This window comes from Priapulus caudatus, unplaced genomic scaffold, assembly GCF_000485595.1.
Source record: "Priapulus caudatus unplaced genomic scaffold, Priapulus_caudatus-5.0.1 Scaffold15, whole genome shotgun sequence".
Taxonomy (NCBI): Eukaryota; Metazoa; Priapulida; class Priapulimorpha; order Priapulimorphida; family Priapulidae; genus Priapulus; species Priapulus caudatus.
Genome location: NW_014577076.1, coordinates 118,601 through 139,341, shown reverse-complemented (window position 1 = coordinate 139,341; position 20,741 = coordinate 118,601). Strand labels below are relative to the sequence as shown.

General features: G+C 40.6%; 3 protein-coding genes across 4 annotated transcripts in view; 1 reads left to right on the top strand and 2 right to left on the bottom strand.

Moving 5' to 3' along the window:
• Positions 1–2,331, bottom strand: part of LOC106809922 (probable assembly chaperone of rpl4) — a 98,170-nt gene extending 95,839 nt beyond the window's left edge. Inside the window, exon 1 of one of the 2 annotated variants that reach the window (XM_014813172.1) lies at positions 1,993–2,331. In XM_014813172.1, coding sequence (XP_014668658.1) covers positions 1,993–2,050 — 58 coding nt within the window. In that variant the 5' untranslated portion in view covers positions 2,051–2,331. The remainder of the gene's footprint in view (positions 1–1,992) is intronic. The other variant, XM_014813166.1, reaches the window with a different exon arrangement.
• Positions 2,332–2,505: 174 nt separating this feature from the next.
• LOC106809992 (sugar transporter SWEET1-like) lies at positions 2,506–13,739 on the top strand. The gene is made up of 6 exons (XM_014813247.1): positions 2,506–2,682; positions 8,647–8,724; positions 8,963–9,086; positions 9,552–9,713; positions 10,714–10,833; positions 12,200–13,739. Exons 1-6 carry the CDS (start codon positions 2,603–2,605, stop codon positions 12,329–12,331), a joined length of 696 nt encoding a protein of 231 aa, XP_014668733.1. The 5' UTR covers positions 2,506–2,602; the 3' UTR covers positions 12,332–13,739.
• Positions 13,680–20,741, bottom strand: part of LOC106809984 (integrin alpha-9-like) — a 19,510-nt gene continuing 12,448 nt past the window's right edge. Inside the window, exons 13-26 of the mRNA XM_014813236.1 lie at positions 20,535–20,671; positions 20,248–20,393; positions 19,803–19,966; positions 19,005–19,136; positions 17,945–18,178; positions 17,579–17,749; positions 17,082–17,254; positions 16,867–16,954; positions 16,534–16,641; positions 15,897–16,070; positions 15,383–15,502; positions 14,967–15,071; positions 14,431–14,559; positions 13,680–13,990 (exon numbers count right to left, since the gene is read on the bottom strand). Of these exons, the coding sequence (XP_014668722.1) occupies positions 13,874–13,990; positions 14,431–14,559; positions 14,967–15,071; positions 15,383–15,502; positions 15,897–16,070; positions 16,534–16,641; positions 16,867–16,954; positions 17,082–17,254; positions 17,579–17,749; positions 17,945–18,178; positions 19,005–19,136; positions 19,803–19,966; positions 20,248–20,393; positions 20,535–20,671 (1,998 nt within the window). The 3' untranslated portion in view covers positions 13,680–13,873. The remainder of the gene's footprint in view (positions 13,991–14,430; positions 14,560–14,966; positions 15,072–15,382; positions 15,503–15,896; positions 16,071–16,533; positions 16,642–16,866; positions 16,955–17,081; positions 17,255–17,578; positions 17,750–17,944; positions 18,179–19,004; positions 19,137–19,802; positions 19,967–20,247; positions 20,394–20,534; positions 20,672–20,741) is intronic.

The following is a 20,741-nucleotide window of genomic DNA, read 5'->3' as shown; positions in this document are numbered from 1 at the left end:
AGAAATGGCACTCGAAATATCCGCCGCTCGTCACTTCGAATTTTTGTAACAGGTTATATTAGTTTAATACAGAGTATTGTGATACATAGTAAGTTCCAAGATAGCGGAGAAAGGTTCGTGTTGAGAATAAACCCAGTTTGGAAGTTTCTAGTCTCTGAAAACGCACCAGCAAACCGCCCTGAGTCATTCACTCAGGAGTTCCCTGAATTTCCTCCACAGAAAACCATAGAGACGTGTTGTAACCCTCATCCTGGGTTTGGGTTACATTATTGTATCTAATGGCTCTACTACAACCTATGCCGAAAATTTAAGAATGTTTACAGGTTGTCCGGCATCGCTGCCTTTAGCTCTAGTACTATAGCCCGCGGATAGCTGCCGCAGGCTGCGGGGTTCAAGGATAGAGAACAGGGGTCCTAATAAAACCAATGTCATTTACATCAATATAAATATAATATTATATCAATATAATAGGTTAGGGTTATGGTTAGGGTTATTGTTAGGGTTAGGATTAGGGATAGGGTTAGGCACATTGGTTTTATTGGGACCCATGTTCTCTATCCTTGGGCCGGCTGCAGCAGCTATCCGCGGGCTATAGTACTAGAGCTACGCTGCCCTGTACTAGGCTGTAGGCGAGTAGCCTGGGCTGTACTCTGTAGACTGTAGACCGTAGCACAAATAAAAAATCACCCTAGCCGGCAACGTTAACTTGTAGGCCGACCAGCTAGAAATTCTCATTTAAATCACCATAACATTACCAAATTGGCCCACTTATGGAATTAACACAAATGTGGTATTAACACCCCTTATGTAGTTAACACAAACGATCGCAATACCAAAACTCATTGACATTGGGTGGCAAAATTAAATCGATTATTGTGTTCAACTACTTTACAAATATATTACTGTAATTATTGTGTATATCTTGTTGTGTTTCACTCATAATGTGATCACTATAAGCAGTTGACTTACCTTCTCCTTACAGCAGTGCTCGAAATAAGAAAAAAAATGTGGTTGTCCTGCGGACAACCCCAGCATCAAATCGGGTTGTCCGCAACAATTTCTGGTTGTCCCAAAAAATATCTCCAAATCTCCTATTTTCAATCACATAATAATATGATCAGAAAACACCCAAAAAACAGTGGCGTAGCCAGGATTTTTTAACAAGGGGGGCCAAAAACAGCGAACTGCGCAAAATAGTGGATGACTTAATATTTAACTGGCTCCTTCGCCTCCCTCTCCACACCCTACGGCTCCTCTACCTCTCAGCTCTGCAATCTTTGTTTTGGGCGCCATTTTTGTTCATTGTTCTCTGCTCCCAAGATATGTAATTGTTCAATGGCGGGTCTAGGATTCCAAGGAGGGGGGACGGCGCTTGTGAGCGGGCACAATGTATTTCCAAGTGGAGGGGTGGGCAGGTTGCACGGGGTTGCAAACCGCCATTTTTCGTTGCGCAGCGCTAGCGCGGTTTGCAACCTCATGCAACCTGCCCACCCCTCCACTTGGAAATACATTGTCTTTGCTTACTCCCTGGAAATTGCCATAGTATGTTCTATAGCCCTGCGGCGGAGCGGAGGGCTATAGTTCTAGAGCTATAGTGACACTAGCTCTAGTAACTATAGCCCGCATACGGAACGCAGCGGCAACCGTACGCGGGCTATATATAGTTACTACTACTAGAGCTATAGTGACACTAGCTCTAGTACTATAGCCTGCGTACAGTTGCCGCTGGCTGCTGGTGGCAACTGTACGCGGGTTATAGTACTACTACTACTAGTACTAGTACTAGTAGTAGTACTAGTAGTAGTAATAGTAGTAGTAGTAGTAGTACTAGTAGTAGTAGTACTAGTAGTACTAGTACTAGTAGTAGTACTAGTAGTAGTAATAGTAGTAGTACAGTATAGTACTAGTAGTAGTAGTAGTAGTACTAGAGCTATAGAAACGACAATCGTCACGTACTGCGACATTTACTTAGCATTTTATAATTATCAAAACCTTTTTTGTGTCCTCGTTTTGGTTTCTTCTTGTCCTTCCGTTTCGTTAACTTTCCCATTATTAGACACTACTATAAGTATAAGCATATGGTATAACTATAAGGATAAACACTTACGACTCTATAACCGCTTTTCAACGTTTTAACAGTAACACACGTGTTGTTGTTTTGATTGTACTGTAATTGCGTATACACGTACTCAGTTACAGTGCTTCCGTATGCTTAAATATAATATTTTTATTGTCATTCTAAGTTAAAAACAACACAATATTATAGTACATTTGTTTATTTCTTATGATAAGTGCAAGTTTCTAACGTATTTTAAATCATAGTATTTAAATTGTATACGCAACACCCGATTAAGCTTACAAACCTAGACTGGTACCCGGTCACACCTCTCGGCTTAGTTACTCGATGGGGAAGTTGATCGAGTAATCGAGGTGGGAGCGAGTACCAGTCTACTACAAACCTAGTGCCTGTCTGCTCTCTGGCGGTGGATACTTGAAACAGTTGCCAACACCGCTAAACATACAAACACTAAACAGCTGGAGATACTAGCATTTTTTTAGTTGTAGTAAACATTCACGTAGAAGTAGTAATCGAAGCGCGTGGATGATTATGGATATCAGTTTGATAGACATAGTTTCACTGCTTGCTACAGTAACGACGCTTTCGTTGGCTCTGACAGGGTTGTAAGTACAATTAAAAAGTTGCATGCACGCAGCAATGCCAATGTTCAACTTCACGATGTTGTCATATTTCGTAGCCGGTTAGGCCCACGTACCGTTACGTATTCCGTTTTTTCATTAAAAAAAAGCCAAAGCCAGGAACACAGTACTCAGTAGCTCTACCGCCAGTGTGGCCCCTTCACTCCCACTAAAGCAAATGGCTCTATAGATACAATAATATAACCCAAACCCAGGATAGGGTTACAACGCGTCGCTATGGTTTTCTGTGGAGGAAATTCAGGGAACCCCTGAGTGAATCACTCGGGGCGGTTTGCTGGTGCGTTTTCGGAGACTAGAACTTCCAAACTGGGTTTATTCTCAACACGAACCTTTCTCCGCTATCTTGGAACTTGCTATGTATCACATTACTCTGTATTAAACTAATATAACCTGTTACAAAAATTCGAAGTGACGAGCGGCGATTATATACTGAGGCGTCATTTCTGTTGACCTGTGACGACTTCGTTTGAAGGAGCGGATTCACATGACCAATATGGAGGGCGCTCGCGTTTGCCGATCGCTATGCGCATGGCCATTGGGAATGCGTACGTCAACAGTCAACAGGAAATGCGCTCGAGATAATATCCGCCGCTCGGTCAGGCTTCGATTTTTGGTAAGCAGGTTATATGTAGTTGTATATACAGAGTATTGTGATACATAGTAAGTTCAAAGATAGGCGGAGAAAGGTTGCCCACGTTGTTGAGAATTGAAACCCAGTTTGGAAGTTTCTAGTCTCTTAAAACGCACCAGCAACCGCCCCTGAGTCATTCAACTGGGGCTTCGCGCCTGAATTTCCTCACAGCAGAAAACCATAGAGACGTGTTTGTAACGCTATTCTTGGCGTATTGGAGTACATTATTGCCATCTAGATGGCCTCTACTACAACTTCCGAAAAATTTAAGAATGTTTACAGAGTTGTCCGGGGGCCATCGCTGCCTTTACTCTATGTACTATAGCCCGCGGATATGCTGCCGCAGGCCTGCGGGGTTAAGGATAGAGAAACACGGGCTCCTAATAGAAACGCAATGTCATTTACATCAATATAAGATTATAATATATATCACTATAAAGAGTTAGGGGCTTATGGTTAGGGTTATTGTTAGGGTTAGGATTTAGGATAGGGTTAGGCACATTGAGTTTTATTGGGACCCATGTTCTCTATCCTTGGGGCGCGGCTGCCAGCAGCTATCCGCCGGCTATAGTACTAGAGCTACGAAATCGCCGCCTGTAGCTAGCGCTGTAGCAGCGAGTACGCCTGGGCTGTACTCTGTAGACTTGTAGACCGTAATCCACGCACCCAAAAATATAAAATCAGCGCCTAGCCGGCAACGTTATTTGTAGCCGACCAGCTAGAAAATTCTCATTTAAATCACCATAACATACAAATTGGCCCACTTTATGGAATTGAACACAAATGTGGTATAACACCCCTTATGTCACGAGTAACACATAACCGATCGCAAAGTAGCCAAAACTCATTGAACATTGGGTGGGCAGAAATTAAATCGATTATTGCTTGCAAGCTACTTTACAAATATATTACTGTAATTATTGTTGTATATCTTGTTGTGTTGTCACTCATAATGTGATCACTAGTAAGCAGTTTGAACTTTACCTTCTCCTTACAGCAGTGGCTCGACAAATAAGAAAAAAGAATGTGGTTGTCCTGCGGGACAACCCCAGCATCCAAATCGGTTGTCCGCACATTTCTGGTTGTCCCAAAAAATATCTCCAAATCTCCTATTTTCAATCACATAATAATATTGATCAGAAAAGCAGCCAAAAAAACAGGGCGTAGGCCGAGGATTTTTAACAAGGGCCAAAAACAGGCGAACTGCGCAAATTAGTGGATGACTTTAATATTTAACTGGCTCCTTCGCCTCCCTCTCCACACCCTCGGCTTCCCTCTACCTCTCAGCTCTCTGCAATTTTGTTTTGTGGCGCCAATTTGTTGATTCATGTGTTCTCTGCCTCCCAAGATATGTGTAAGTTGTTCAATTGGCTGGGTCTAGATCCAAGCAGGGGCGGGGGGGTGAAAGAACAGGTGGGGGGTGATGGGTCCTCCCCCAGAAAATGTTTGGAAACTTGCTGGTTCCAAATCGAGTTCACCTCTCATAAATCAGAAAACCTGACATATACCAGTGTTGGAAATGAGCAGCTGTCCCATATTTTTATATTATTCACGATTTAATTCACGATTAAGATTTCTGATGAGCTAGAAAACACTGGGATTTGAAGTATGAAACTGAACATTATTGTGCCAGCTAGCCTATACCAGTTGTTGGGATTGATTGTCAGTTCAGATGCAAAATATTGAAAGCAAAAGGTTATACACCATAGATTAATTGGTACCACGCATATATAAGATAGCCGAGTCGGTTTAGAGCAAAGATCGTAGAGTGCACAAGATAAACCACTCATGCGAAATCACGTGCAATGACGTGTTAGTAAGCAATGGAGCGCCACGTCCGCCATTTTAGGAAGCAAAACCCGCTCCGCGTCTGTTTGATACATAGAAATAATATGGATAACCATGGTTAATATATATATATATATATTATAATATAATGTAATAGATAATATTTTTTATGGCTCAATGAGCTGTATCAAATCTCTCATTCAAGTGTACAAAAATCTAACAATGATTCATAATCGGATGTTACTATGTAGTATATGTACACAGTGCAGTGGTGTAGTGTCAGACAGTGGTACAGTGCACAGGCACTTCATTGGACCGTCTCAAACAAATAATGGTAATTAAACACTAAATGTATCTACTATCAAAGTATTAATGTTTCTCTACTCTATTTCGCCTATTATTGTCGATAACTTGCTGTAAATGCCGTTTAAATGCTCATCTGCAACACACAAGTAGTGAAGTACACCGCACGTACGACCTGTGCACAAACAACACTGCCACTGGTACTACATGTATCAACAAAGATTGCACAACTCTTTCACGATGGATTTCGACAAAAAAGAATGTTTTCTCACCTTTCCGTATTCTTGGGGAACCTGAAGAAAGACAGGTCGGGCTTACACTGACAATTCGAGCAATTTACAGCAGAACAGTAAGCTGAGCTGACAGCACACAGCAGACAGTTGCACAGTAGCAGATACAGCAGCATCCGGGAACTTTGTGTGAACTTGCTTCCTAAAATGGCGGTTGTGGCGACCCATGACCTACTACGCTATGATTGGAGAGTGGTTTATCTTGTGCCTACGGCACTCTACGATCTTTGGTTTAGAGTTAGTGTTAGGGTTAGGAATAGGGTTTCTTTGTTCACTGAATTTGTTGTCCACCGGACAATGTCTCAGATTGGTTAGGTTGTCCGGCGCAAATTCTGGTTGTCTCGGACAACCGGACAACGCTTATTTCGAGCACTGTTACAGGTACTAGTCTATATAGCTCAACACCAATCCATGTGGTGACAGGGGAAGACCATCCACCCCTCCCTTGAAAATTCAGGCTGCCTACTCACCAGCGCAGCTGAATCATTTCAATTCAAATATGGCTTTGTGATTTCATCATGCAAACATCTGCATTCAATAAAGGAGCCAATTTCGTCATGTTATGGTGGTTTAAATGTAAATTGCTAGCTGCATGGCCGGGTAAACAATAAAAGTTTATATTGTTGGCTAGAGTGAATTTTTATTGTGCCAGTGGCCACAAAATACAGCATTGCTGGCTACGCTGTAAACATTCTTCTCAGATTCTCATCATAGGTTATAGTAGGCCTATAGCCCTGTAGCACTAGCAGGGGCAAAGGGACGTTTCTTTTTGATATATTTATATTGCTACCCAATTTTACACATGTGCCAATTGTCACGTGAGAATCAATGATCATAGATAGTTTTGAGTAGTCGTTGTACCCTTCACTTGCTCTACATGTTCTGCCTTCTTTCATCCGCTACCTCCTCACTCCTTTTACTGCTATCCTTCTTCTATACCTCTGAACGTCCCACAATGCTACCTCCTCCACAGCTTGCCCTACTTTACCATACCTGTTCCAAATTCTCCTCTACTATCAGGGGTCGAAATTAGCGGTATCCCGATATCCGCGGGATACCAGATTCTTGTGTTGGATACCAGATTTCAATGCTTGGTATCTTGCCAGGATAGTAAAAAAAATCGTCAAAATCGGGGTAGTGGTTGTTGAGTTATCAACTTTATACGGCAGCGCATCTGAGCGAGTGCGCGCAGAGCGCGAGTGCGCACCCTTTAACTATGCCCAGAGTAGCGTTATACACAGCAGGCATAGCATATTTGCAAGCGCAAGCGTGGCCGATGTTGATAAACATAAATGTGATGTGTATACATTGTACCGAGCGAACCAGACAATGCGTCTAGACAATACGTCTGCAGTGTAGTGTGGAGGCGTATGTAAAATGAACGCGAGCAACATTTGGCGTAAACATTTGGCAATTTTATGACATGGGGTGAATTTTATTCGCAATACCTATATACCTTTAATGATGTAGTTATTAAATACCGGCTTATAACAACGCTCAACGGCGCGTTGAACTACAATTATGATATCAGGCGATCATTACATCGCTCGCCTAATCCGGACCGTGCCGCCAGACTTTCTATTGGGGGGGGGGTTCGTTTTTTCAATGTGGCAAATTTGCTTCGGCAGGGGCGTGTACAGGATTTGTACCAGGGGGGTCTAAACCGTAACCACTAGTGTCGCCGAGATGCGAAGGGGCGGTCTGGGGGAAACGATTTTTTTAAATTAGCACCCCCCTAGATGCGTTTCCGCGCGAGCAAGGGGGGTCCGGACTCCTGGACCCCCCCTGTACACACGCCCCTGCTCGGCGCGAAGCGACAGGCAAGGGAGCCAAGCGACCGAGCGGGGGAGGGTGTGGAGGGGGGTGTTCACTGTTCACCCTCGCCCAACGATGGAGATTTTTGCAATTATACACTAAAATGGAGCGCCTGAGGTGAAATTCATTGCAAATTTTCAACAAAAAAATTTTTGGCTTGGGGGAGGGGCTCGGGGGGGGTTCGTTCGAACACCCCGAACCCCCCCTGGCTACGGGCCTGCCTATGGTACTGGTAGGATACGCGACTGTTTTGCCAATGCTTATTTTCAAATGCTATTATTGAGATACTAGCTGCTATATAATGCTACTATTTCAAGATTTTGGATACCAACATTGTTGAAATTACTATCCCAAAAATGGGATAACAGATCTTTGGGGGGGGGGATATCAGATTTCAATACCTGGTATCCCGAATGGATACCAAAATAAAAATATAATTTCGACCCCTGACTATAGCTAATATATTTTCTTCCTCTTCTTTATTTCTTCTAGCTTTTTCCTTTCCTCTAATTCTTTTATTTCATTCATTCACGCTTCTTCTCTTCTTGCTCTACTTTCTTTACATTCTCCCCTTCTTCTTTTCCCCCTCCTCTACACCCTCTCTTATACTTATTATACACTTTTTCCTCCTTTATCCAGATTCTCTTCTTCTCTACCTTTTTTCTCCGCTCATCTACCTTAATTCACTCTACTCTTTCTGATATGTTTCATCTAATTGATTTTGTAAGTTGATAGCAGATGGCAGCACTGCTGTGTTGATATAATTTAATTAACCAATTAAGTGAGATTTGTGGGTAAAACAAAATTAATTACCTGGTGTCCTTATGCTAAAAACCATTTCGCTCCTTGGAGAGTATAGGTCACACTTATAGTAATGTTCAACTAAACATTTTTGTATGTGGCATAGTTATAATGTGATACAATTGTTAATAGTGTTGAATTGATCCTTTAAAATTTCCTTAGGAACTAACAGAAATGTTCAACTTCTTACCAGTTGCATTTATTTTGGGCGTAGTTCACATTGTCTTTTATATATTGATCATACATTCCAAACCATGATTATAATTCATCAATAATTATAATGTTTTGATTTTATTGCAGGCCGATATGTAAAAAAATTTATGATCGCGGTGGAACACTAGACACATCTGCATTCCCTTTCATTGCTGCTACGAGCAGGTATAGAAACAAACTTACAGAAGATTTTCATAGTTGATCTCCTATATTAAATCTTTAGATTATATAGGTGTATTTGCTTTTGTAATCATATTTTTACCAGTTAACATTAAATTGATTTAAGTTGATATGTATTTCTATGTATTGATAGGTAGGACCATTTTAAATCGATTGAGTAGGTTTTTGTGTTTAGTGGTAACATATATGTAAATGTACTCTGCTTACATTGTGCTTGTTACAGTTGTATTCTATGGTTAAAATATGGAATCATGAAAGATGACTGGACTATGATAAGTGTCAATGCTGCCGGCATGATTATGCAGTCATCTTATGTGATCTTCTACTATTCATATTGCAGTAACAAGGTATATGCAAATAATAATATGTATATTTATTAACATTTTCCCAACTTTATCAAACTGAACTATAATATCTAATGTAGTTTCCATCTTTATCACACATGTTGCATTCTCACACAAATCTCACGTATTGTTTGTAGTTAGTTTTGGTTTTATTTGTTTAAATATTAATTAGTAATCATTAATATCAATATTTAATATTATTTCATGTTATTTAATAATGAAATATTGATTTTTAAGCAATGTTGCTGTTTGTAATTTGCTACTATATTGTTTGTGCTGCCGCAATGAGTAATTGGACAAGTTGCTTCTATCCGCACTTCATTTTGTGTGCAATTACATCAGTTTTGAGACAGTATAGAGTTATTGTAGACGCATGCTATGTTATATATGTCTCTATCACGTAATGCTTAAAGCTATTCAAATAGCCAACAGATAATAAGCTCAGTCTATGTTCATGTCTTTGTTTAGCAAACACTGCACAAGCAATTGCTTATAGCAAGCTGCCTTGTGTTTCCATTGCTCTTCTACACCAAGTATATTGTTAGTGATTTCTACACAGCTCTATATCAGCTGGGCCTGGCTTGCTGTACAGCTGGCCTTATCTTCTGCGCATCACCCTTGGAAAAAATGGTAAGGTTATGATTAAAAAAATCGTTGTTTGGCCTCACCCGACCCAGGCTGAAAAGTTTGGGTAGGTAGGTCGGCTTTTTTTGAGGGCGGGGGTCTTTTTACAAATTCAGCATGGTGTCTACATGCTCGGGTGTGCTTGTGTGGAGATACCTTTTATGTTGAATGTTTGTTTTGCTTAGTACATATAATGTATTGCTTACAGATTTATATAATGTGTAGTGATACAATATGTTAAAAAAGAAAAGAAAAAGATCAATAAATTTTTTTTAGTCGGCCCCTTTTTGGCGGGTCGGTCGGGTGAGGGCAAACAAGCAATATTTTCATTATGGCCCAAGTGCTTCATTGTACTGTGAGTCAAAGCAGAGATTCTTTAATCAATTTGTTTCTCTATGTAATTATGATAAACCTAAGTTTTTAAAATGCAAGTAAGCTGGAAGTTATATGTATAAAAATATCACATAATTCACTGGCATTTTAGCAATGGTCTTTATCCTGATTTGCATTACTTATTATCTGAGGTAGAAATGGTATAATTTCTTGCTGCCAAAAGGCTAATGATTATACCTACAGGCTTGTAGCATTGCTAAACACAGCCTGTTATCGAAACCAGTGCAATACAGCTGCTGAAGGCATTTACTTTGCGAATTGAGTCAAAGGAGCAATAATAAGAATAATAGATCAATCTTGGTTAATTTTTACTCAACCATGTTGATCAAAACGTACTACTGACGTTTCACCTCCTATCAGGAGGCTTTCTCAAAGCTGACTGAAGTTATCAGGTTTGACCAAAATGATAAATTTGGTCAAATCTGATAACTTCAGTCAGCTTTGAGAAAGCCTCCTGATAGGAGGCGAAACGTCAGCAGTACGTTTTAATCAACACAGTTGAGTAAAAATTAACCAAGATAATTCTATTATCTACCAACCGAATGAACTTATTTATTGAATAATAATAATGATAATAATAATAATCCACTTGTTCTTTCATTTCCAATTTCAGTCACACGTAATACGAACAAGGAGCACAGATTCAATGTCATTTCCATTGTCCTTTGTGACTTTCTTAGTCTCCCTTGAATGGTGGTTGTATGGATACTTGGTGCATGATTACTTCATACAGGTATGCTTTTAATATTGATTCGAAGCTGTGTAATGATGTAGTACAGTGCTGTATGTTATCAGGAGTGAATAATAATAGAAGCGTATGACTTGCTCGAAACACAAGAAATTCAACGTTTCCATGCCCAAATTTACCTATGATTTATTACATGAAATCCAATAAACATGACATCAGAACTAGCACTGTACATCCAACTTGTCCTCACACTTTACTGTGTATCGATGCCTCTTAGTCTTATTATGTAGTTATAGCTTCGAACGTCAGACGTGGTTTCACTTATTTACACAGCCAAGTGACTGTCAATCTCGGGTGTCACTTTCCGCCGGGCGTAGAGGGAGGGTGCCGCTACGTGGCAGCACTAGTCACTTTCCCCGGGCGTAGAGGGAGGGTGCCGCTACGTGGCAGCACTAGTCACTTCGTACACTTCTGTCATTCCACAGTCATACTTCCATGCTAGACATGGCCTTATTTCCCTAACCCTAACCCTAACCCTAATCCTAACTCTAACCCTGACCCTAACCCTAATCCGAACACTAGTGCAGCCACGTAGCGGCACCCTCCCTCTACGCCCGGGGGAAAGTGACACCCGTCAATTCCACGCTGTAAGCGCAAACAAGAGGCAGCTTGCTCTGAGACACCTGTTGGTGGGGTTAGGCAGGGGGTTAGAGCCAGCGTTCGGTGAGGGAGCCCGCACACATGATAACACGCACGTCTTTGCGAGTTGCAAATCCCTGCCGAACCCTGCCAACAGGTGTCTCAGAGCAAGCTGCCTCTTGTTCACGCTTACAGCGTGGGATCGACAGTTGCTTGGCTGTGTAAATAAGTGAAACCACGTCTGACATTCGAAGCTATAACTACATAATAAGAAGAGGTATCGATACACAGTAAAGTGTGAAGACAAGTTGGATGTATAGTGCTAGTTCTGATGTCATGTTTATTGGATTTCATGTAATAAATCATAGGTAAATTTGGGCATGGAAATGTTTAATTTCTTGTGTTTTGAGCGAGTCATACTCTTCTATTATTATTCACTCCTGATGTTATACTATTTGCCCTGAATAAGAACTCTGTGCATCACAACTTTCCCATGAAATGTTCTATATCTAATAACACGTACGAGCCTAATATTGTGAATACATTGATTTCGTAGTTAGACTGTAGGACTAGACGTTACATTCTCTAATGTATGTGGGGATAAGCAGCTGTGATTTTTAAAGGTATAGTTGGGGGTTATTTAAATGGATAATGACCTAGGTCAACGTTTTTGCCTTATATCCAATAATTGGATTTAACAGCAATAATGCTTATAAATTAAAAGCTGAAACATACAGCTGGCAATGTTACATTCTATTCTATATTCTGCTAGGTACCAAACTGTATAGGCACATTTCTAACATCAGTGCAATTGGTCCTGTTCATCAAATATCCAAGCAAGAGGACTGGCAATCATTTAAGTCGAAGTGCGAGTGAACCGTCCATCAACAGGGCCGATGTTTGAGCAACAAACTATAAAACGCAAGTGGATTCCCTTTAAATTAAAAATTATAGGATGGGTGCATTAGACTGCATCACCTAGAGCTATGTTCAGGACCAGTTATTTGGATGCTGAAAGGTGTAGCAGCATGTAGTCATGTGCGTACTGTCATTGTTCCTGCTATGGGAGGCAAGTCGTGGAAAAGTGGGTGAAGCTTTTCTTCACTGACATCATGCACCCCTTGTTACATTTTAATAGTTACTAATTTGTAGGTAAAGGGTGTATTTTGAGAAGTGTGGCTGTACTTTATTCCATGTTCAGAATTGCATAAAATAGTGCTCCTAACAAATACATGTATTTTGTGTATATACATATAGCATATATAATATTGAGATGTTAAAGTGACATAACTAAACATATTTATTGTATATGATTAGTTCAAAATCAAATTAAATTTTAAGTATCACATATCAAACATGTGGTGGTGGTGCACACATAGACATTTTAATGCATCGTATATATTTTTATTGTACAATTGAAAAATAGTTATTATGAGGTTCTTGCTCACATCCATTAAAGATTCTCGTGTTTGTTTTTTATATTGTGGCAGAAAACATATTTTTGTGTATTATTGCAATGTGTAATGGTGACAATGTCAACAAGGTTTGAATTACATTATATTAGTTCGTTGCTAACTTGGTTTCGTTCGTGTTATATGAAAGATGAGATGGACAGTGAGGTTATTGCAAACAAATTACTTTGCATACGTCGTATGTTCGTGGTCTTCATTCTTGCATATAAATTGATGATGCTATACGAGGGTGTGATCTCAAAAATGACAGGCAGTAACTGTGGCTGATAGGGTCTATGTCTCCCTGGGTACTGCCAGACCGTCGCCGCTTCCTGCCAACAATCGGTCAAGGAGGTTCAAAACAGGGTATACGGTTCGGAGTAGGTGGTTACGGTCCGGTATACCAGATAGTTACCAGGCTATGGTCTGGCAATACCCAGGGAGACATAGACCTTAGCGTAACTGTGGACTTCTATATTGGCTTATCGAGTTAAACATATTACGATGTTGAGCATGAAGGTCAGGGTTAAAAAACAGCGTGTTAAATTGTGAAAGAACGAAGGAAAGGGCGTTATTTAGTGACATTTATTTCCATGTTCCATGTGCGGAAAAGTTGGAAAAAGACCAGGTATGTGTTAAAATAAAGCGTTTAATTTCTACATTTGTATTTCATGTAGCTAAAAACCAAATGACTAGAGCTTAAATCACCTTTGCATGGAGAGGAATTCAAATCATATATCTTGCAGTGTCCCATCGTGTACCTCTTGGGAAGGATGTAAATCCAATGTTTTGGTTGATGTCTGAGCACGCTATATTTTTGACAGTGAATGTTGCTACATTATAAACCATGGGAATGATAAATTAGACAATTGCCTGCTTATTCATAAACATGTTTGCAAAACGTATTGCCCCATGCACCATATTACGGGTATTTTTTTACAACTATGAAAAAATATCACTAAATTTCTACGTCGGCTTTGGTAGTTCTAGCATTGTCAGTCAGAGAGGCCATCATTCTGTTGTTCCTCTTCCATCAGCTCAATCCTACTGGTGACGGATTCTTTTCTTAACTCACGCAATCTCTCCATCTCTGGTCGCTTAAAGAAGTTGCACTGAAATGAAAGTATTTCATCAGTTATTGTACTAGAATCGCTGCCTGTCAATTTTATATTAATGGGCTCTTGATATCATGATACATTTTATCTTTGTTGTATAGTTTATTGCTGCAAACTGTTATTTAATTCAGCATAATATTATATGATGATTCATCGCATAATAGCGCCTGCTTAGCCTAACCCAGGTTGTGTATTTGTGTCTGTGTGCGTGCGCGCACACCTGCCTGTCTGGTGTATACGTGGGTGTGCGGGGATGCGTGTTAGTGTGATAGATAGCTTATAATACACATACATTGAAATGGTTTGTTGTGTATTTAAATCTACGATTAGCATGCGTTCCTGCGTAGGATAGGACTGCGTATGAACGCGGGTGAGCGTGGTTCGATGCCTGCTTATCTGGTAGTTATTGAGTCTCAGTTATTGTGTAGTTGTCTTACTTTGACTAGTATAAAGATGATGATAATTAGCGCAAGCAGTGCAGCTCCCACACCGACGCCAATCACTACGCGCTTGTCGAATGCTGCCAGCCCTACTAACTCCACCGTGTAGTTTAAAATCGTGGTGATCTAAAATATAATAAAATAAGCACAGTCGTCACTGTTACTTTATTTATAGTAATTACCTTTGATTTTAATTGTGTTTCTTTCAGATGAAAGTTCACCGTACTGTTTCTGATTAACAGGCGAATTCTTTTCGGGTTATTTATATGTTGTCATCGATGCGGTCAATAATTAATTAGTCATGTAAATTTTAACAGATTCTTCATTAACCTTCTAGTCTACAAATTACAATCGATATAGAAACATGTAAACAGTATGTTACTGGATGGACCCATTTGAAGTAACCTTGTGTATTATTTAATTTTGATATTAATGTCAATAAACACAATTGGTGGCTTTTGTCACAGCACAGCTGAATGGAAGTCCAAATATATAACTGGTGAAATCATGTTGTTAAAATGGACGTGTTATACCTTTGCTGTGTCTGGGAGATGATGGTCAGGTTGAATGATGTTGAACCCGGCTCCGTCTAGTATTACAGCTGCTTCACTGATATAATTGATTTCTGATATTTTGGCCTATAGTTAATTAAAGATAGTTATGTTATAGGTGTCTTACACGGATTGTGCAAATATTTGTATATTTGTATTATGGGACGCATCTGATATTACTAAACAATAACGGGGCTATATCTATCGGGGGACAGTTGCCCCTAGACCAGTTTATATATTATCGCGTGGCCATGGGCGAACTGTGCATGGTCAGTTGCCAAGGACAACCCGCTTGTGGCTTTGGCTCCCTGGACAAATGAGTTGGCCACGTCTGGCTAGTCTGTCTGCCACAGTCTGGCATAGGCTAATGAAAATTATATACATGCCCGTCTCCTTACTTTTAGTTTTTCAATGTGATCAAGCATCAGTTCCATGTGTATGGCAATGTAGTTACTTTCTCCAGCATCCAGACTGCTTATGTCACACGTGATGCGAATGCAGCGCACGACGTCGCATCCCTACATAGATGATCGAATATCAACGTGACAGGCAGCGGTCTGCTGCTTTTACCAGTATCCGTATATATGTTATCAGGAGTACATTAATAGCGGGAAGAATAGAATATAAAAATTATATATATACATACATATATATATATGAGTATAAATGATTAGGCCTCCCGATCTTATAATAATCGGCTATTATATACGATTATCCGCATCGTTCTGTTTCCATGACTTTTTTTTTCCAAATTCTCCATTAGCTGAAACTATCTATCCAGCGACTATGGTCTTGTTCAATCTTACCACTATAGTATTTCCTATGTAATGCATCAGATAAAAAGTGAAAGCGTTCAGTTCAAACACTCGAGCAGAAATATAGTTGGTATAACCACCATTCGGCCATCTTTACCAGTGTGACTATCCGACTTCCAGCAGTGTTTAACTCGTGCGCTTTATCTTCGTCATGGTCATCATTGATTAAGTTTCGATGACCGTTCTCGCTGTTTGCTCGCACTTTGTAGTGAATGTATCGTTTATGGCCTACACACGTCACGGGCGTCGAAGTGAAGTTATTATTTTTCATCTGCAGTATATAATTATTTATTATGGTCATGCAATACACAAGGAAAAGTTCCCAGTTTGCACAGTTACAAGAGTGTGCTATACCCAACATCTCAGTTCACGCTGTATATTTCGATCTTTTCTTGCCGCTCAGTTCATTTGAAATTTCTGAATACGATTTCCTAATTACAGAACTAATACATGTTGAAAATAAAAAGCCCCATGAGCTGTATAAAAATTTAGATGTATTATGCTTCATGGTAAAAATGGTGATGGTTTCACGCTAACGTTAATTCCTAGAAGGATATCACGAATCGCGTCAGGAAAAAAGTCTAAACTAATAGTAAAAGGCATCGTTTTTCTCGCTAACAATGAAGCTTACAGACATTTCACGCCTCGTGCTATAGTCGAGCAGCAACCTCTCAACTCATTACTGATAGTTCCTCAGGTATTGCTTGCCAAGATTTGGAAATATATCGTCTGACCTGAACACCTCGTAGTATGATTATCTGGTGCTCCACTCCAGATGCATAGAATGGAAGTTTTATGACAACCTGAGACATGTTCACCGATGTTGGGCCATTGTTGTGCACCTAAAAAGGATTGAAAACATCTTGTGCATTTCATTCACTGGAATACGGAGGTTCCGTGTAGTTTGTTCTTCTTAGTTTCTGCAATTTGTTTTCGTGGAGCTATTATAACGTCTTTGAATTAGACGGTGCTCATTGATCCCAGTATCGGTAAGAAGTATCGTTATGCGTTATGTCGAGCTGGTGGAATTGATCATGAGAGAAGGAATAGTAAGCAGTGATCCTCACATCAAATAAGTGAGTGATGTTGCGCTGGTTACTGCTGAAGTTACTGCCAGCTGTGTTGTCTATGGATAGCTGCTCTGGAATGGAGATACTGAAGCAAAGAAAGACAGATCCATTTCGAGATACGCTTACGAAAGACACCCGCGTGCGTTGTTAATTTTACCATTCCGTATAGGTGATACTTGGTGTGATATGTTTCGTGTTTTTCCATTACCTACCCCGAGGCAGCCATGTCGACTAAATATTGAAGGTGTATCGTATGGCTGACATTATTGTCGAATGTCGTTGCATTTTCTTCTGTGCTAGCGGTAATCGCGTTCAGTTCGATCACAGCTTCACTTGGGTATGAGCCATGTTCCGTTGCAAGCTCTATCTCCATCAGGCACTCGACCTAAGATACAATTATCAGCCGTCATTCTCATAGGTGGCGGTGGCGGCTCTGTAATACTGTGCCTACTCCACCAGGTAATGGTGAATCGCGTATAATACAGGTAACGTTGCTAATCCCAGCAGCCCCATAACCCGGCTGCCATTAATAACGATCAAGAGTAGATAATATATATTATCTACTCTTGTTATATTATCTACTCTTGATAACGATGCATATTTATTATCGTTGTGGTAATAAAGGTTCACTCCAGACATCAATATTTCCTTATGAGTGAGGCGTTTCCACTAATCGCGTGGAACCATGTTATAACAGAACATGTTTTACCGTCTGTCCGGAGATGAGTGGGTTTCCAGCAAGACAATACGTGATAGCCTTAGATTTGTCCCCCAGTGGCGCCATCATTTTTTCCACCTGTTCTTCATCATCATCTAGCTGGTCTGATTCCTCGTCGCCTTCGTCAGCGACGTTGAAGTCCAGGATGCACGTGACTGGAACCTCCAACAGTTATCAGGACTGGTTAGCGAGGCGATTTTGCCGTTAACATGCATACATGCGCGGACGCACGCACATTCTTACATACGCGCGCGCACGCATCCACACACATCATTTACTTGTGTCCCATTTTATTCTTCTCAAAGAGAGATTCCACCAGGTGCACAGCACTGATTCAATAATAAACTGCATGCTTACCTGGCCGAATGACGTCACACGACCGATAGTGAGTGCTGTAGATATCGCGAGCACGAGCATTGTGTTGTAGGCGTCTTCCCCGTCGTTACGTAGCGTCACGCGTATACTGAAGCCCGTGTCTCTGCCAGCCGTCAGCTGCAGCCGCTTCCGCCGATCTGCGAACTCGACTGTACTATTTAGTACCAGATCCGACACGCACATGCTATCGGACCCGCAGTCTCGTGTAAAAAACACCTGTATGTATGTGAAGCAATATGTGAGACAATGCTTAAAAAACGCGGCAATTCTAAATAGCGGCAAATAGATTTCGTAGTCGCGTTAATGGAGTTAACGTAGCGGCAGATTGCAGGAGTTTTTCTGTCACAAAATATCCGATTTGGTCGTTTGATTGCCATGTTTTTTTCTCTACGTTTCTGTTTGTGAGAGGAGGTGGAAAAGAGCTAATTGCAACCTAAACAAACTCTCTAATTGCAGGAAACTAGCCGTGATATATATATATATAAAATATATCTATATCAGACACACCCCACGTAATATACGCAGCCTATTTTGGGTCACGTTTCTCAATTTTCTGCTCCTTGCTCATTCTCTACCCCTCGCTATATACTTCGTCCCTTTACTAACTCCTCTGCCCTCTATGGGCCTCTGTTTCCAATATTTCCTCCCCTTCTTACCATTTCATACTCCTCACCTCGGCTCTCCACCGACTCCTCCGCCTTCTCCCCTCCTATACCTCATAAAGGTAGTTCTACCCCCTAACTCATACGTTGGTGCTTAATACAGTTTCAGCATTAGCATCTGGGTTCCCTTAGTAGACGTCGCGTGGCTCTAACACATAGAGAGGTGGATGAATGGATGGATGGAGGATCGATGTATGTATGTATAGATGGGTGGATGGATGGACGGACGGATGGATGGATAGATAGATAGATACATCTAGATAGATAGATGGATGGATGGATATACAGATTGATTGATAGATATATAGATAGATTTACATCGAATCACAGATGATCGTCCGTTTTCAGAGTGAGAATGTTTAATTAGCGAGATTGGTTACCCTTTTTATGAGTGAATTCGGCTTATTCGCGTCCAGCATGGGGCACACCGTACGGCAGGGCGGTTTCGTCTGTTGCGTTAGCTCGTAACTCACGGAGAACACTAGAGCATTCAAGAGATCCTGGGTCTCATTCTACAAAACGACATGATGTAAAAATTTCGCAATTAAAATTAAAGATGGTAACACGGGGGAAATGTTCAGTAAATAATACATTGTAATAATACTATATGTATTATTAGCTCCTGATTTCACGTATACCAGCAGGGTATATCTGACCTATATGAACAGTGCAGAGGGATGATCAGTCGATAACAACCATTCATTACCAACTTGGCACCTGTCCGCGATGAAGGTGCTCAAAAATAAGTGTGTGACCATATTCTGCACCATGGTTGGCAACCACCAGAGACCAGCTCCAATGATGGTTGGAACCCCTGTAGCTAGCCAGCTGGCGGTGCCTCGCATCGACGAACGTACTCTCAGGGAACACCCAGAACTTACGTGTTCGTTGTCACACACAACAGGGAAACTTTAGAGAGACGACAAGTACGACAGCTGAACAACCAACGTCAGTTTAGAAACTTGCTATAAATGAGAGAGGTTGGTCAATAGAGCGTCATTCACATGATCACTGAATTACCCTTGTCGAAGTAAAAAAGAGATCGTGTATATATCACAGCAAATAACTTATAGACCTACAGTGGGCAGGCGGGCACCGAGCGGAGTTACCTTGACGACGTGTATGTGATAAATTAACTTGAGTGAGTCAATGTTGGCCGGTAAGTTCGTTGGACTTACGTTGATATGCAGTGTATGGGTCGCACACGATGCGGGTTTGGTATTATTGACCATTATCTGTTCTGTTATGGTGTTTGTCCACTGTTTCCCGTCATGAAATGTCGCTCTGGGTATAGCAGAAGTGCGATTGTAATTCGCGTCGCTTGTCACCGTGTATTCCACACCTTAAGCAGATTTAAAATACGCGTAAGGAATGTAATGCGGCAGCGCGATACATTCCAAACACTTGGCATTCACCAGGGCTGAGGTTATAAGGTGATGTTTTTTTCACATCTATCAGAATTATAGCATCGGTAAAAACCATATAACAAGAATTAATTATCATCATTATACATCATTATTATTATCATCATTATTATTATCAGAATTATTATTATCAGAATTATGCATCAGAAAGACGCCATTTTATATAATATTTGTAATTATTCATATCCATCATCTATACCATGTGCGACTAATTTAATGTCTTTTTCATAAAACTGGAAGCAGATCCGAATTTCCAGATTTGATCCAACACTGTCAGACAAATTCCGTGGAATCCATTCCGGGTTAAACGCAAGTGTTGCCTGCATGGCGATAATAGGCCTTGCTCTGGAACGAGAATTTGAAAACCAACGTATGCTAGCTGTTGTAGATGAGATCTTTCGTCAAACTATTCCTAAGACATTCAAATATTGGGTAGGATATATGTAGTTTTTGGTAAGTCCATTTATTTACAGTCTAACTGCGTACTTTAGTAGGATAGCCTGATCACTCTCGTATGCTCCAACGGCGATATCCGGGTACAGATTGTTATCGATGTCCAACCCGCGTGACAGTGACCATCCAAATGACCTCGTCACAGGACTGATATCCTCTCCGCCTATTCTCTACAACGCAATATATATATATATATATATCAGGAGTTAATAAAAGACAAATTAAAAAAATTAAACAAAA

What these genes read in the sequence shown, in the direction of transcription:
- LOC106809992 (XM_014813247.1), top strand. Translation starts at nt 2,603, where the DNA reads ATGATTATGGATATCAGTTTGATAGACATAGTTTCACTGCTTGCTACA. An exon ending in ATTCATATTGCAGTAACAAG is followed by an intron (nt 9,087 to 9,551) that starts GTATATGCAAAT and finishes GTCTTTGTTTAG; the next exon opens with CAAACACTGCACAAGCAATT. An exon ending in CATCACCCTTGGAAAAAATG is followed by an intron (nt 9,714 to 10,713) that starts GTAAGGTTATGA and finishes TTCCAATTTCAG; the next exon opens with TCACACGTAATACGAACAAG.